Source organism: Marmota marmota, unplaced genomic scaffold (assembly GCF_001458135.2).
Source record: "Marmota marmota marmota unplaced genomic scaffold, marMar, whole genome shotgun sequence".
Lineage (NCBI taxonomy): Eukaryota > Metazoa > Chordata > Mammalia > Rodentia > Sciuridae > Marmota > Marmota marmota.
In genome coordinates, this window is record NW_026000185.1 from 21,383,472 (window position 1) to 21,399,161 (window position 15,690).

At 49.0% G+C, this 15,690-nt stretch overlaps 1 protein-coding gene across 4 annotated transcripts in view; it reads left to right on the top strand.

Moving 5' to 3' along the window:
- Setd1a (SET domain containing 1A, histone lysine methyltransferase) overlaps positions 1 to 15,598 on the top strand; it is a 23,822-nt gene extending 8,224 nt beyond the window's left edge. For all 4 annotated transcript variants that reach the window (XM_015491323.2, XM_048789809.1, XM_015491321.2 and 1 more), the window contains exons 8-19: positions 1 to 687; positions 1,162 to 1,338; positions 1,461 to 1,548; positions 2,215 to 2,372; positions 2,510 to 2,597; positions 4,607 to 4,948; positions 10,757 to 11,809; positions 12,239 to 12,411; positions 12,488 to 12,598; positions 12,783 to 12,902; positions 14,555 to 14,692; positions 14,769 to 15,598. The exon at positions 1 to 687 is cut by the window's left edge and continues 141 nt beyond it. In XM_015491323.2, the coding sequence (XP_015346809.1) occupies positions 1 to 687; positions 1,162 to 1,338; positions 1,461 to 1,548; positions 2,215 to 2,372; positions 2,510 to 2,597; positions 4,607 to 4,948; positions 10,757 to 11,809; positions 12,239 to 12,411; positions 12,488 to 12,598; positions 12,783 to 12,902; positions 14,555 to 14,692; positions 14,769 to 14,942 (3,309 nt within the window). In that variant the 3' untranslated portion in view covers positions 14,943 to 15,598. The remainder of the gene's footprint in view (positions 688 to 1,161; positions 1,339 to 1,460; positions 1,549 to 2,214; positions 2,373 to 2,509; positions 2,598 to 4,606; positions 4,949 to 10,756; positions 11,810 to 12,238; positions 12,412 to 12,487; positions 12,599 to 12,782; positions 12,903 to 14,554; positions 14,693 to 14,768) is intronic.
- The last annotated feature ends 92 nt before the right edge of the window (positions 15,599 to 15,690 follow it).

Consider the following 15,690-nt stretch of genomic DNA (forward strand, 5'->3'; position numbering starts at 1 on the left):
GCACCTCCTCCACCTCCTCCTCCACCTCCTTACCTGGCTTCCCTTCCCCTTGGCTATCCTCCCCACCAACCTGCCTACCTCCTCCCACCCCGACCTGATGGGCCACCACCCCCAGAGTACCCCCCACCTCCACCACCGCCACCCCACATCTATGACTTTGTGAACTCCCTGGAACTCATGGATCGACTTGGGGCTCAGTGGGGAGGGATGCCTATGTCCTTCCAGATGCAGACCCAGATGTTAACTCGGCTTCATCAGCTGCGGCAGGGCAAAGGATTGACTGCTGCCTCTGCTGGCCCTCCTGGTGGGGCCTTTGGGGAGGCCTTTCTCCCCTTTCCGCCCCCGCAAGAGGCAGCCTATGGCTTGCCCTATGCTCTATATACCCAAGGGCAAGAAGGCCGTGGGGCATACTCTCGGGAGGCCTACCACCTGCCTTTGCCCATGGCAGCCGAGCCCCTGCCCTCCTCCTCAATCTCGGGTGAAGAGGCCCGGCTGCCTCCTAGGGAGGAAGCAGAGCTGGCAGAAGGCAAGGCCCTACCATCAGCGGGCACTGTGGGCCGTGTGCTGGCCACCCTAGTCCAAGAAATGAAAAGCATCATGCAGCGAGACCTCAACCGCAAGATGGTGGAAAATGTGGCCTTTGGAGCCTTTGATCAGTGGTGGGAAAGCAAGGAAGAGAAGGCCAAGGTAAGGGCCAGTGCCTAGGACTGGGCAATCTTGGACTTTAGTGGAAGAGGTAGAACTCTGGTTTTTGCAGGTCAAAGCAAGTGAAAAATGAGATAGCTGGCTTTTGGGGACATACTAGTTGGTCAGGGGAGTTTTAGTGGGGGCACAGAGCAGCAGACAAGAACAGACCTGAGCTAGAAGAGCTTCATCCTGGCTCTGTTGCTTACTTACAGTGGAAAAGGCCCTTAAATTTTTATTGTCCTCCGATTTTAGTTTTGCCATTTGTAAACTAGGAAAAATAGTAGCTGTTTCCTAAGGCCCATGAGCTAAGTGTGCAGACTTTTGAGGAAAATGTCTGTAAAGGACTGGTAGAGGCATGACAGAGATGGTGTCAAGTGGAGGAACAAGTTAATGCATCTCTATTCTTGGAACCTGGGAAGAGTGGTCGTCAGGCAGAAGGGATCGTCTGAGTTTCAATCCCCCTTCTGTCTGCAGCCATTCCAGAATGCAGCCAAACAGCAAGCCAAGGAAGAGGATAAAGAGAAGACAAAGCTCAAAGAGCCAGGCATGCTGTCCCTTGTAGACTGGGCCAAGAGTGGGGGTACCACAGGCATCGAGGCCTTCGCCTTTGGGTCAGGGCTGCGAGGGGCCCTACGGCTGCCTTCATTCAAGGTACCTTGAACTGTGATCTCTCTGAGTTGAGTGGGGAAGGGGGGCCTTCCATCCTTAGGGTAGGGGTGATTGGGAATTATGTGTGAGTTCTAAGTGGACCCTATGTCTTCCTTCTCACCCAGGTAAAGCGGAAAGAGCCATCAGAAATTTCAGAGGCCAGTGAAGAAAAGAGGCCACGGCCCTCCACTCCTGCTGAAGAAGATGAAGATGGTGAGAGGGAGATCAGGCAGAAAGAGAAAGGGAATGGGATATTTAAGAGAGGAAAAGAGCCAAGTGGAAATGTTGATATTGAGTTAAAATGAAAATAAAGCCATTCTGGGAGGTGTTAGAAGCACTGATAGGATTCTCCCTGGATCTTGGTTTGGGTCTTAACTCTGGTAGGTTGGCTTGAGTTTTTCGCCTACCACATGAAAATGATAACTTCAGTACTTGGAATCAAACTTGGAGGTTAAACAAGTCATCTACCCAAGTTTACTATCTTAATGTTCCCCTACAACCTTCCTCCCACTTTGTTGAAGTCTGAGCTATTGGTTAACAGCTTGTATAGCTGGGAAACTTCCTTATTGAGTCAGATCTACTTCCCAGGAAACCCACTGGCCTTAGTACTCTTTTCATGGGCCAGGCAGAACAAGTTGACTTGCTCTTGTTCTCCTAATGGAGAAAAGAATGAAAGATAAAATATGTGGCGTGTGTCTAAACTATAAAATATTAGGTAATTGTAAGGTGTTTGTGTTTCTTCTCTGAGCTTCCGCTTTCTATAAACTGAGGCTTGTTGGGAAGTTCAGCAGCAGTGTACAGAAAACTCTTTGTGTATGGGGTAGGGAAGTAGAAACATTATTGATGGGCATTTCCCTAAATTTCACTCACCTGACCTAGATCCCGAGCGAGAGAAGGAAGCTGGAGAACCAGGACGTCCAGGGTCCAAGCCCCCAAAGCGAGACGAAGATCGAGGCAAGACCCAAGGCAAGCACCGAAAGTCCTTTGCTCTGGATAGTGAAGGGGAAGAGGCATCCCAGGAATCTTCCTCAGATAAGGTGAGAGGTGCCAGGTTCCTGCCGAAGCCTATTTCCTGAATCTTTATTCCTATGTCAGCTTCTCTCTGGGCTGGAGCCTAGGTCCTCATGGAGGACTAGTTGTTCCTTTCCTATTAGTCCTTATTCTTTTTGTTAAGGATGAAGAAGATGATGAGGAAGATGAAGAAGATGAAGATCGAGAAGAAGCTGTGGATACTGCTAAGAAAGAGACAGAAGCATCAGATGGTGAGCAAGATAGTGAGTTTTGTCTTAGGAAGAAAGGGATTCAGCCACATGGTTTGCCCTTTCTCGAGCCCACATAACCTTCCTGTTGGTCATACTGGCCACCTTTGCTCTTTACAGTAGCAACCCTTTTTTTTTTTTTTTTTTTTTTAATAAATGTGGTGCTGGGGATTGAACCCAGAGCCTTATGCATGCTAGACAAGCACTCTACCAACTGAGCTATATCCCCAGCCCTACAATAGCAACTCTTTCAGCCACATCTTTTGGAATCCTTGGCGCCCTGGAAACATTAACTCAAGTATTCAAAGGGATCTCTCCTGCTTGCTTCTTCTGAAACACAGCTCTTTTCTGAGGACAACTCAGCAAAGTGTTATTTTCCCAAGCCCCAGAGATAAGGGGGTCTTTATTCTCTTGCCCTTTGACGCTGTCAGACTGGACCCTGCTCTTCTTGGAAGGACCAGCCACCAAGCTGTGCCTCCCTCTTCCCCTCCTCATGACTGCCATCAACCAGTCAGTCCTCTTGTCTAATTAAACACCTGTTGGCTCCCAGTGTCCACTTAGATACATAGTTTAGTCTTCCTTTTCATTCATCCTTTCAGATATATATTGGGCCCTTCCTCTGTGCCAGATGTTTTAGGTACTTAAGACACGGCAGTGACCAAGACAGATATGGTTCCTTGGTTTGAGAGCTTGTTGGATGGGTGGCAGAGACTTGACAAACAAGTGAACAAATCCTCTCACTTCAAATAGAGATTATGCTTAGAAGACAAAATAGGGTAATGGGGCAGAGAGTAATAGGGTGGCAGACCTGGGGGAAGATTTATTGTTCTCTGTATGATGGTCAAAGAATAGCTCTGAGAAGTACCATTTCAGCAGGGACCAGGATGGGGAACATAATCTGAGGCTCTCCTTTACTGAAACAGAGGACAGGATTAGCTACTAAGGATGAGGGGTACAGATCACTACTTTTCATCAGTTTTACCTTCTGATGCTTCTTGAATTTGTCACCTGTTTGTTCCCACTGCTGTCCTTTCTTTCTTACATTTTTTAAGTAGTCTTGACTGATTTCTGTCTCTATTTCCATCCTCCTTTCATTCCAGTTAATTTCCAAAATTACTTATGAAATTATCTTTTCTAAAATGTGCACCTAATCCTCTTCTCTCTATAGAGTCTTTTCCTGTTCCCTGTTTTCAACAATGTGACTCCTCGGACTGACAGCATAGGCCACTTATAATCTAGCACCTGCTTAACTGTTCAGCTTCGTCTCACTATTCTCCAACCCCCTTCCCAGTCACTAACACCTATTCTAATTTACCCAATTATGTTCCTTAAGGGAAATGAAGATCTTAGATATTTTTTTAAAGCACTTCCCATATTACCAGTCTCCCAGAGGCATGGAGCATGCAGTGTTCTCAAGCTTATTTCACCCCAGAATCTTTTCTTTTTTTTTCTTTTTTTTTTAAGAGAGAGATAATTTTTTAATATTTATTTTTTAGTTTTTGGCGGACACAACAACTTTGTTTGTATGTGGTGCTGAGGATCAAACCCGGGTAGCACGCATGCCAAGCGAGCACGCTACCGCTTGAGCCACATCCCCAGCCCCCCAGAATCTTTTCTTACAGAGTCTTTCATCCAGGTTGTCCTTAAGACCCACAATGGGAAAAGCTTCAGTAGTACAAGCAGATGCTTTGCCTGTCTCCAGGTCTTTTTCTCTTGCCTTTGTTGTCCCTGCTTAGCCCCCATGTCTGCTCGGTGGGACCCCTTCATGTCCTTGATTTCAGTATCTCCTCAGGAATACCTTCCCTGACTTGCTTATGCAGGCAGAATCCAGGGCTCCCTTTGCCGCGCTCCCCAGCCCTGTGAATACATGTGCTTATCCAATTCCTTGACAAATTGGACTTCCAGCATCTGGTGTAGAGCCTTGTGTTCAGAGTAGTGAGTCAGTGAATGAACCTGGCTTGACTGAATGAGGGTCTTCCCATCTCGCCTGATTACCCCTTCTGGATTTCCAGGCGAGGATGAGGAAAGCGATTCGTCCTCCAAATGTTCTCTGTATGCTGACTCAGATGGTGAAAATGGTAGCACGTCAGACTCGGAGAGCAGCAGTTCCTCCAGCTCTTCATCTTCCTCATCTTCTTCCTCATCATCCTCATCATCCTCTTCATCATCGGAATCATCCTCAGAAGAGGAAGAGGAAGAAGAGCAGCCAGCAGTCATTTCCTCAGCGTCTTCGCCCCCCGGAGAAGTTCCAGCACCTCTCCCAGCACCTGTTGAGGAGCCCGAGCCAGAGAGAGTTGCAGGCTCCCCAGTTACACCTCTCTCTGAACAAGAGAAGTCTCCAGCAAGGCCTGCAGGTGGGTGTATAGGATCTGAAGTGTGATCTGTACATGTGTATTTGTACGCGTCCGTGTCTTTGAGAGAGAACAGTGCAATATTTATTAAGTAATTGTAAGTATGTGTGACTTTATTGGAAAAACATACAAAAAAAGTCACTATCTTTTGTCCCGTCCTCTTTGGAGACGTTAGTGGCTTAACATTCAAATTGCACTGCTGTGATGGTTCACAGAGCCAGACCAAGGTATTTAGTTACTAAAGTAAAACAGGATGATCTCCTCCCAAGTAAAAGTAAGCTAAGGAGGAAATTCCCAATTTAATAAATTTTACTACTAATTTTTCTTCCCCCTCTCCCCCCGCCTTGGCTGTACTGGGGATTGAACCCAGGGCTTCATGCATGTTAGGCAAGTGCTATACCACTAAGTTACATCCACATCCCTTTTTTTTTTTTTTTTTTAAGCTTTGAGACAGTCTTTCCAAGTAGCTGAGGCTGATAATTTGCAATCTTCTTTCCTCAGCCTCCTGAGTTGCTGGGATTATATGTGTGTATCACCAGGCCCAGCTTCTACTCATTTTTCTTAATCCTATTCCTTAATGTGTAGAGTATATTTGCAGGATTAATCTGACATATTAACATTAATCCAGAACTTGGTTTTATTTTTGCTTTCCTTTGTGAACTTGCACATTCTGTTATTTCATAGCACATGCATATACTTTATTCTGTGGAAATTGCTTATTCAAGAATTAAATACTGATTGAATGTTTACCACAGCCAGTAGCAGGTGCAAAGGGTATGGTGGTATGTCCATTAGGCTAGTCCTACCTGCATAGAGCTTTACAGCCTATAGGAAGAGATATCAGTTGAATAATTCATACATAAGAAAATCTGTGATTGCAAACTGAAAGCATCATAAAGGCACAGTGTAGGGTACTCAGAACCTGCATGCAATCTGCAGGCCTGGAAACATTTTCCTGCTAAAGCATTGTCAGCTTGAAATCCAGGTAAAGTAGGCAGGCTGAAGGGATTAGATGTACATGGACCCTAAGGGAGAGGGAATAGCAGTTTGGGAGATCTGGAAGAAAGATAAACTTTTGGTGGTTGAAAACTAGGGCTGGTGAGATGACTAAAACTGGAAAGGTTGGCAAGAGCCAGGTTGTGCAGAGTGCATAGGCCACATTAGAAATTTGGTTTTATCTTCAGAGTAGTAGAAAGCCCTCAAATGTGATTTCAAAAGATGCAGTGCAGAGAGAAGTGGAGAGGGAGCAGAATGATGCAGGGATACTACTAAGAGGCTGTTCAGTAAGTAAGATGAGCTATGTTGATAGCTGGGACTTCATGCAATCAAATCAGTCAGTTTTCAAGATACACTTCAAAGATACATATGATCTCCCACTTGTTATTGAGATCCCATGATCCAAGGTGGGCAGTGACCACAGGAAAACTTCCTAACACTGGCACATGCTGCTCCCTTCTACACCCTACAAGATAAAGAGCTGAGTTTCTACTGATACCTCAAATACTCACCAGCCTCTCCTGAGTCCATTGGGTAGCAGAAGGGGCTGTGAGGCTATAGGCAGTCCAGAGGGCATCCGTATTAGTAGCCTTCCATTCTCTGTGGGGCAGGAAGGCAAGGGATGTGATCACAACTGCATTTCAGAAAGACCATTCTAGGAGGAGGAGGTGAGAGAAAAGGTGAGGAAGAAGGTAGGGTGACATTAAAAGGTTTAAAGATACAGGCATGAACCAAACAAGGTGGTACTGAGTGGTGTAAGGGAGTGGAACTGGGGGAAATTTGATTGAGAGAAACTTAAGAGATAGACAACTTAGCGATACTACTTGTCAGGAAGGGAAACCAGGAAATGAGTGCGGTTTAAGAAGAAAATTGATGAGTTTAGTGGGGTTAAGTTTGAGATACCTGTGGGATTGGCATCTGGATCAATTAATCTGATGCTGTGGGAAGAACAGACTGGAAACAAGGTGGATAGTTGGGAGTAGTGTGAGTTTAGGTGTGAACCCACCTCTGTATTCTAGAAGGATGTATGGCATGAGGGAGAAAGGGTCAGAGCCTGAAAGTCCTATAAGAGGTAAGTAGGCAAAGGAAACCCAAGGATACTAAAGAGAAGTAATTAGGAAGGTGGGGATGCCACCAGGGAGTGGTGAATTTTGAATACCAAGGGAAGCACCGGTTTAAAAAGGAGGGAGTGATCCATATTATCAGGCCAAAAGAGAGGTCTTTGAGGTGGGAAAAGTGTTGGATAATCCAGTGATTTAGACAAGGAGTAAGGGGAGTGATAGTTTCAACTGATACCTCAAATACTCACCAGCCTCTCCTGAGTCCATTGGGTAGCAGAAGGGGCTGTGAGGCTATAGGCAGTCCAGAGGGCATCCGTATTAGTAGCCTTCCATTCTCTGTGGGGCAGGAAGGTCTTCTGGAAGAGTAGACTACTCTTGCTGAGAAAGAAGAGAGTTGAGGGGCCATAATAATATTAGCTAACTTTTAGTGTTTATTGTGGGCCAAGCTCTAGGGGCTCATTGAAAACTCATTTTCTCATTCAGTCCTCACAGCATTCCCGTCATTCCTGTTTTAGAGATGAGGAATTCAAGGCTTAGTGAGATGCAGGAACATGCTCAAGGTAACTTAGCTGGAATTGGAGAGATAAGGAGAAGAGAATGCGGGATTGATAGAGGAGTTAGCTTTTCAATGTAGGCGACACTTGGGCATGTTCCTACACTGAAGGCTACCAGGGACAGTTAAGAACCAGAAGAGGAAGAAATTCTTGCTGTAGTGACATTCCTGGGGAGGGCCTGTAGATCTGATGCAAATGTATCTATGAGTGGGGAGGCAAGGAGCTGTGGTGTTCGATTCCTGAAGAGCAAAAGAGCATGAGGGATGGCTTGAGTGGGAGCCTGCCTGGAAAAGTGAGGAGAGTGGGAAGCGAGGGTGGAAGCTGACCAGGCTTGCCAGCAGCACCGAAGCCCTGCGGAAGCCAGGGCCTGGGGGAAAGGAAGAAATAAGTAAGAAGTAAAGGGAAGTGACAAAGATAGAGGGTAAATAAGTAGAGATGGTGGAAGGATGAGAATGTAGAGGTGTGGAAGGTACTGTGAAAAGAGAGGACCAAGTGAGGTCCCTGGGGGCTAGGCTGAATAAAGATAGTAGTTAATATGGAAGAAGAGAGATGGACTAGAGGGAAGTCACAGGATGAGAAATCAAAAAGGGACGTGGGAGGGTGAACTGAGAGGTGAGTTTGGACTTGTCACATGGTAGGAAATCCAAGTGTGAATCCAAAGTGTGACTGGTGGAGAATAGCTGAGGATGAGTGAAAGAGATCTCTAGAGATGTGAGAATCCAGGTGAATAGTTGGGATAGTGAAGTCTCCTAGGTAGATGGCCAAGGTGGGAGATTAGAGGAAGATTAGGCAAGTCTCTTGGGTTTTAGAAGAGAGGGCAGGACAGGGAAATCTGAGTTACCAAGAACAGGCCAGAACTGTATGACCTGATGGCAGGGCCCTGGGAGGGCAGCAAAGGGCAGTTCACCCCTATCTCCAGAGAACATGTGGCTCCTGGTAAGTGGGAGCCTAATTGAGGGCTTATTGAGGATTCTAGTGATGAGAACCAGTTTCTGTTAGTTTAAGTAGAAGAATGGATTTGTTTACAGGATGTGACCTGCCTGGTAATACCTATTTGTTTACCTATTGTCTCATGAAGCAAGGACCAAAATGCCTGTAGGTCCTGCCTGTAGGTCTTACATTCTGTGTCATTCTTTTCTCCTTTGAAAATTAGCTTCTTCATTCCAGTAGAGGGTGACTACTCCATCTAACCTCTAGACAGGCCTCTGATAGCTCTGCTCCTTTCTTAGATCCTTATTCTCAAAGAAGTTTCTGATTGTACTGGCTTGAATCATCTTAGTGGTATCCATTAGTGCTGGCCCTGGGGAGACGGGGGTGGGAAGGCGTATGGGGCCTTCCTCTGCAGATCTGAAGGCATCAGGAAAGCAATTCTCAGAGAAAGGAGGGATCCCCCAAATTGTCTCCTGAATGAAAGGAATGCTTTAGGTGAGGAAGCAAAGGGACATTTGTGTGAAGCTGAGCTTGGAGGTGGAATTTGTTCTCCTTAGCCAGGCTTCTGGAAGACAGTGGGCTGGGTTAGGAAAAGGGCTTAGTTGGGAGATTGCCCCAACATGGAGAAAAGAGGTGAGAAGATGCATAGAAACTGGAGTGCCTGGAACAAGCACCTGGGCCTCACCAGCTTTCAGGTGTGGATTGCCACTAGTATTCAGAACCTAGGACATTGCAAGCTGAGGACCTTGCTGAGGATACCAGTCTTAGGAGCATGGGTTGAAGCCATGGACACAGGTTGACCACTGCCTGTTCAGGCCAGGCCTGGTGCTGTCTGCTCTTCAGGTTTTTTGTTTGTTTTTTAGTTGACAAAAGATCTTTTTATTTATTTATTTGTTTGTCCACTTATTTATTTATATGTGGTGCTGAGGATCAAACCCAGGGCCTCACACATGCTAGGCATGTGCTCTACCAATGAGCCACAATCCCACATCCTGCCCTTGAGTTTTGTGAGTGGTAGAGCCAGATGTGAAACCACCATATCTACAAGTGTCCAGAGCAGCATAGGGCAGTTATTAAGAGCATGAACTCAGTCTAGGCTGCTTGTATGCAGATGTTCTGTCACTTGCAAACTGTGTGATCTTGGGCAGGTTATTAACCTCTCTATGCCTCAGTTTCCCTATCTGTAAGATGGGATTAATATAGTACTCTCTTAGGGCACTTTATTTTGGGGAGGGTGACATGAGATAGTATATATAAAAAAACTTGGATCCATGTGAGGTGCTGCTGTATTAGCTATTAATCTACTATAGCTAGCCAAAAGTTCCAGGATTCTGGTTCTGCAGGGAAGATGTTACCAGTGTTTAAAGAAGTGGACAAGGCTTCATAAGGACAGTGACCTTGAACTTGGGCTAAAAGCTTCTTCCACTGACAAGGGAGGGGAAGGAGGCCATGTTCCCGGTACTAGGGGCTGAGTTTGGGAGACAGAGCAAGCAGCACCTCTCAGAGACAGATGTTCCTTTCTCCACCTGCTCCTCATTGTTTGGGTGTCTGCTTCGGTCTCAGCTTTTTCAGCGAAGTCTTTCTTCTGACCCCTTCCCCACTGGAAAAATCACCAGTTCTATCTAGGAACTGGGAAGGAAGGCAAATTTTATAAAATATTTTTAATACTAAGATTCAGCTTTTTACATTGTATCTTTTCCACCTCACTAGACTACAGAATTTTATATATAATTGGAGTGGGTATTTTAGTTCAGATCTGGCTAATTGGATCCTCATTATAGAATGCAGCTGACAAAAACTGTCTTGGTCCATGTGCCTAGTCGTTGGATGTGGTTCCATCACTGCCAGTCTTGGTGAAATGGCTAAAATCCAAATGTGGAGAGCCCTCCCCCATCTTCCCTGTTTGGCTGTGCATTTGATTTGTATACTCATTGGACTGAGAGCTCTGTGAGGATGTTGAAAGTGTCTGTCTCCTTTGTTGGTATAAAGTCAGGACTCAGTGTACATTTGCTGGCTATGTGAATGATCAAGTGCAGAATTCCATCCTATCAAGGGAGCCAATAGTGCTGAGGATAGTGTGCGGTTGAGAGGCAGGCAGTGTGTCCCCTGGGCCAGGAGAAGGATCTGTGCAACTGCCTGAGTTTGCTGGGTGGAAGCTGAGAGGAGAGTGAACACAGCCCAACTCAGCCCCAAGGCTCCTACCTCTAACAGCGCTAATGAAGTTGGGGAGAAGCTAACTCTCCTCTTTCTTGGTGTGCTTCCTTCCCCAGGTCCCACAGAGGAACCACCTCCCAGTGTGCCCCAGCCTCCCCCAGAGCCACCAGCTGGGCCCCCAGCTCCAACCTCCCGTCCTGACCAGCGACCCTCTTCTCCTATTCCCCTTCTTCCCCCACCTAAGAAACGCCGGAAAACTGTCTCCTTCTCTGCTGTGGAGGAGGTGCCTGCCCCAGAGCCTCCACCAGCTGCCCCACCACAAGCCAAGTCTCCTGGCCCTATCTCTCGCAAAGTCCCCCGGGGCGTAGAGCGGACCATTCGCAACCTGCCCCTGGACCATGCATCTCTGGTCAAGAGTTGGCCCGAGGAGGTGTCCCGAGGGGGTCGGAGCCGGGCTGGAGGCCGAGGTCGCTCCACTGAGGAAGAAGAGGGTGAGCCAGGGACAGAAGTGGACCTGGCAGTACTGGCCGACCTGGCCTTGACCCCAGCCCGGCGTGGGCTGGCCACCCTGCCTACTGGCGACGATTCAGAGGCCACAGAGACCTCAGATGAGGCAGACCGCCCCAGTCCCCTGCTCAGCCACATCCTCCTGGAGCACAACTATGCCCTGGCCATCAAGCCCACACCTTCCACACCGGCCCCCCGGCCTCCAGAGCCAGTTCCTGCTCCAGCAGCTCTCTTCAGTTCCCCAGTGGATGAGGTCCTAGAGGCCCCTGAGGTGGTAGTGGCTGAGGCAGAGGAGCCAAAGCAGCAGCAACTGCAACAGCAGCCAGAGGATGGGGAGGAGGAGGAGGAGGAAGAAGAGGAGGAGTCCGAGTCCTCAGAGAGCAGCAGCAGCAGCAGTAGCAGTGATGGTGAGGGGGCTGTCCGACGGCGCAGCCTCCGTTCTCACACCCGGCGCCGGAGACCACCGCTCCCACCCCCACCTCCACCACCCCCCTCCTTTGAGCCCCGCAGCGAGTTTGAGCAGATGACCATCCTGTATGACATTTGGAACTCGGGCCTAGACTTAGAAGACATGAGCTACCTGCGGCTCACATATGAGCGGCTACTGCAACAGACCAGCGGAGCTGACTGGCTTAACGACACCCACTGGGTCCATCACACAAATATCCTGAGCCATAGGGTTCGACCTGTCTACGCAAGATAGGAAGACACAGGCCTGGGGTGGGGGTGGGGGCTTCCCTGGGGTCACAGCCCCAGGCAGTGTCTTCTTCAGATCACTCCTTGTGCTACATTGATTTCCCTCCCTGTCTGTTCAATTCACTCTGCCATGTTCAGCCTGGGGGTTTCTCCTCTGGCTGCCCAGCCATCTTTTCTCTCTGCCTCATACCTCTTTTCTGCCTCCCAAAGTTTTTCTGGCAGAAAAGGTGGAGTACAAGACTGACTTCTGTCATCTGCTGTCCCTTCACACCTAATATGCCCACCAGCTCAGACCGGCCGCCCTTTCCTTGGGCTGGGACTGGGGTGGATGGAGAGGAGCAGGCTCCAGGGATCTGGCCAATGAGGGACCCATTCTCTTCCTTAACACCCTGCACTCACCAACCTGAGCACTCCAAAGCGCAAGCGGCGGCCCCAGGATGGGCCCCGAGAGCACCAGACAGGCTCGGCACGCAGTGAAGGTTATTACCCCATCAGCAAGAAGGAGAAGGACAAATACCTGGATGTGTGCCCCGTCTCAGCCCGGCAGCTGGAAGGAGTGGACACTCAGGTGGGGCCCTGCCTCCTGGCCTACTCTATCCTCTCACCACCTTCCCATTGCTTACTTCCTTCTGTCCTCCTTGCAGGGGACTAACCGTGTGCTTTCGGAGCGCCGGTCTGAGCAGCGGCGGTTGCTAAGTGCCATTGGCACCTCAGCCATCATGGATAGTGATCTTCTAAAGTTAAACCAGCTCAAGGTGAGGAATGGGGACCTGGGAAGGGAAGAGGCTCAGTGAAAAGCAAGGTGAGCTACCCTGGTAGGATCCTGTGTTTGGGTTGTGAGGGGAATGAGATATTCTCCATTCTGGGAGGTCTGTAGGAAAGATGAGGAGCTTGATCTTGAGAGGCATGCAGCAGTAGAATCTACCTTCTGCCCCCTAGTTCCGAAAGAAGAAGCTTCGATTTGGCCGGAGCCGGATCCACGAGTGGGGCCTGTTTGCCATGGAACCCATTGCAGCTGATGAGATGGTCATTGAATACGTGGGTCAGAACATCCGCCAGGTGAGGCTCCACATCCAGCACCAGGCTCAGCTTCTGATCTGACATACCAGACAGACAGCACAGAATTTCCCAGGAGTTCCATTTGACCCTCTGGGCAAAGCCTTACTTACCCTCCCAGCTCCAAGAGTTAGCCAGTGAAAACCTGTGTCCTTCATCCTTCATTAGTAATATGCAATAGTAAACAATATTAGTGGTCCAGCAGGAAACAGGACTAGTAGTGTCTTTCCCTTTAAGGAAGTGGGGTGCCGGGCACAGTGGCATGTGCCTGTAATCCCAGCAACTCCGGAGGCTAAGGCAGGAGGATCACAAGTTTGAGGCCAACCTCGTCAGCTTAAGCAACTTAATGAGACCCTATCTCAAAAACTTTTAAAAAAAGGTTGAGGATGTAGCTCAGTGGTAAAGTACCTCTGGGTTTAATTCCCATTACCAAAACAAAAAAAGGAAGTGGGGAATATTGGACAATTAATGACACTAAAGGATAGTGTTTGATATTAAAGGGAAAGTTTAGGGAGACAGGAGCAGTGTGAGCACATACAGTGGGGTCTAAGACCATCAAGAGATAGTATGTTTAAGTTGGGAGCCTAAAGACAAGGAGGAACTCCCAGGTCCAGGTGAGAAGTGTGCGAAAGCCGGAGGTAGGGTAGTCTTAGGAGTGGGAGATCAGAATGGCTAGTCAGAAAAACTAGGGCCAGTGGCAGATGAGATTTTGGAGGAGAGGGGCATGTGGAGCCCAGATTTTCCATAGCTGGGGAGCAATATCAGTAAGTATGGGCCTCTAATGAGAGGGAATCTCTGGAAAGCTAAGCAGAAGAGGTCCTTGGAGGGTAGTAAGCTCCCTCTAGTTGTGCTGGGAAGAGAGAACTAGTCTAGGCTGACACCAGTGGTGCTGTCATAGATCAAGCCAAGGTGAAGGTGGCCTGGACTGGAGACCAGGCAGTGAGCTGACTGTGGAGAGTGAGGACAAAGGAGGAGGTGAGGCTCTTTCTTGGGGTGCTACCATTAGCTGTTATGACTCTGATGGGGCCCCAGTGTAATGGGAGTGAGCCGGAGGAGCAGATGTGTGATCAGGATGAGTTCCAATCAGGACATATGATGTTGCAGGGCCCCAGGGAAATCTAAAGATGATGCCCAGGAATTCTACTGAGGTGGATTTTGGCTGGAGATAGGAGTTTGGGAGGAGTCCCCACTACTTAGCTGACAGCAGAAGCTCTGGGAGGGAGGGAGATCACCCAAGGAGAAAGTGCAGACAGCTCATTGTCCCGTTTACTGGGATATAAGAGTTGTTGCTTCTCATACAAGACATGAGTCCTTTCAGGTGACCTGCCATTTGCATTGGTCATCTAGGCCAACAAGTGCCTGTTTTGGAGAGAGAGGGTCCTAGGAGAAGAGATGAAGTGGCCACTGCCAGTGCAGATTTCTCTGGAGTCCTCTTGTTGGTGACTTAGTCAAAAAGACAGAGGATTAGGATGGGTGGCCAAAGAGGCAGGCTGGGTTTCTAGAAGCAGTCAAGTTGGGGGTTGAGGTCCAGGCCTAGTTGGTATGGACACTGGAGTGATAGCTGGCAGATTATCCAAAGGGGCTGGTGGGACCAGACCTGGTCCATCTGGAAGCTGAGAGGCCATGCTATGACCTTTTCTGTCCTATATTGCCAGATGGTGGCTGACATGCGGGAGAAGCGCTATGTACAGGAGGGTATCGGCAGCAGCTACCTGTTCCGGGTGGACCACGACACCATCATTGATGCTACCAAGTGTGGCAACCTGGCGAGGTTCATCAACCACTGCTGCACGGTGCGCTGGGAGCTAGGCGGAGGGATGGGAGGGATGTGGAGGGGGGCACAACTCACACTGCCCTCCCCCTCTGTAGCCCAACTGCTATGCCAAGGTGATCACCATTGAGTCACAGAAGAAGATCGTGATTTACTCCAAGCAGCCCATTGGCGTGGATGAGGAGATCACCTATGACTATAAGTTCCCGCTGGAGGACAACAAGATCCCGTGTCTATGCGGCACTGAGAGCTGCCGTGGCTCCCTCAACTGAGGTGGGGCAGGACTGGTGCCCACACCCCTATTTATTCCCCCTTGGTGCCCTGAGCTCCCAGCACCCCCCCAGCCTTAGTGGGTTCAGCAGGGCCCACATACCCCCATCTCCAAGTGTGGGGTTGGGAGCTCCAAGCCCAGCGAGGGAGCCTCAGTCCCTTGACGAGGCAGCTTCTGCCTCCCCTGTTACCCCTGCCCACCCACCTCTTAATTTTTTTCTTTGCGGAGAAGAAGCTGTAAATGTTTTGTAGCTGCCAGCAGCTGTTTCCTGTGGAAACCTGGGGTGCCGGCTTGTACAGATCCTGTTTTGGGGGGTTGCACAGCCCTCTTGCTTTGTGTTAATGGGGATTTCCCCTTGTGCCCTGCGTGCACCCCTCCCCAGTTCAGGGGTCTCTAGGGGCAGTGGCCATGTTCTCCCCCTGGGGGGGGGCCCCTGCGCCCCCAGTCCTGGGGACTCCGTGCCTGGAACCCTGCCTCATCTTCTGTTCCTGCCAGACCCTTTGGGTCACCCTCCCACCCTGGTGTCTGGAGGCTTTGGCTCAGCCAGGCCAGGATGGTGGGGGTGGGCCCTTCTTGTTGGGCTGGATTGTATATATGTTAATAGCGCAAACCCAAGGCCACATTTTTATAATTGTGATTAAACTTTATTGTACAAAAGTGCTTGGTCAGTATCTTTGGGGGAGAGCAGGCTGGGATGGGGGTTGAGGAGACATGGATGGGGCAAGATGAAGAGAGGGAAAGGGTGGTCT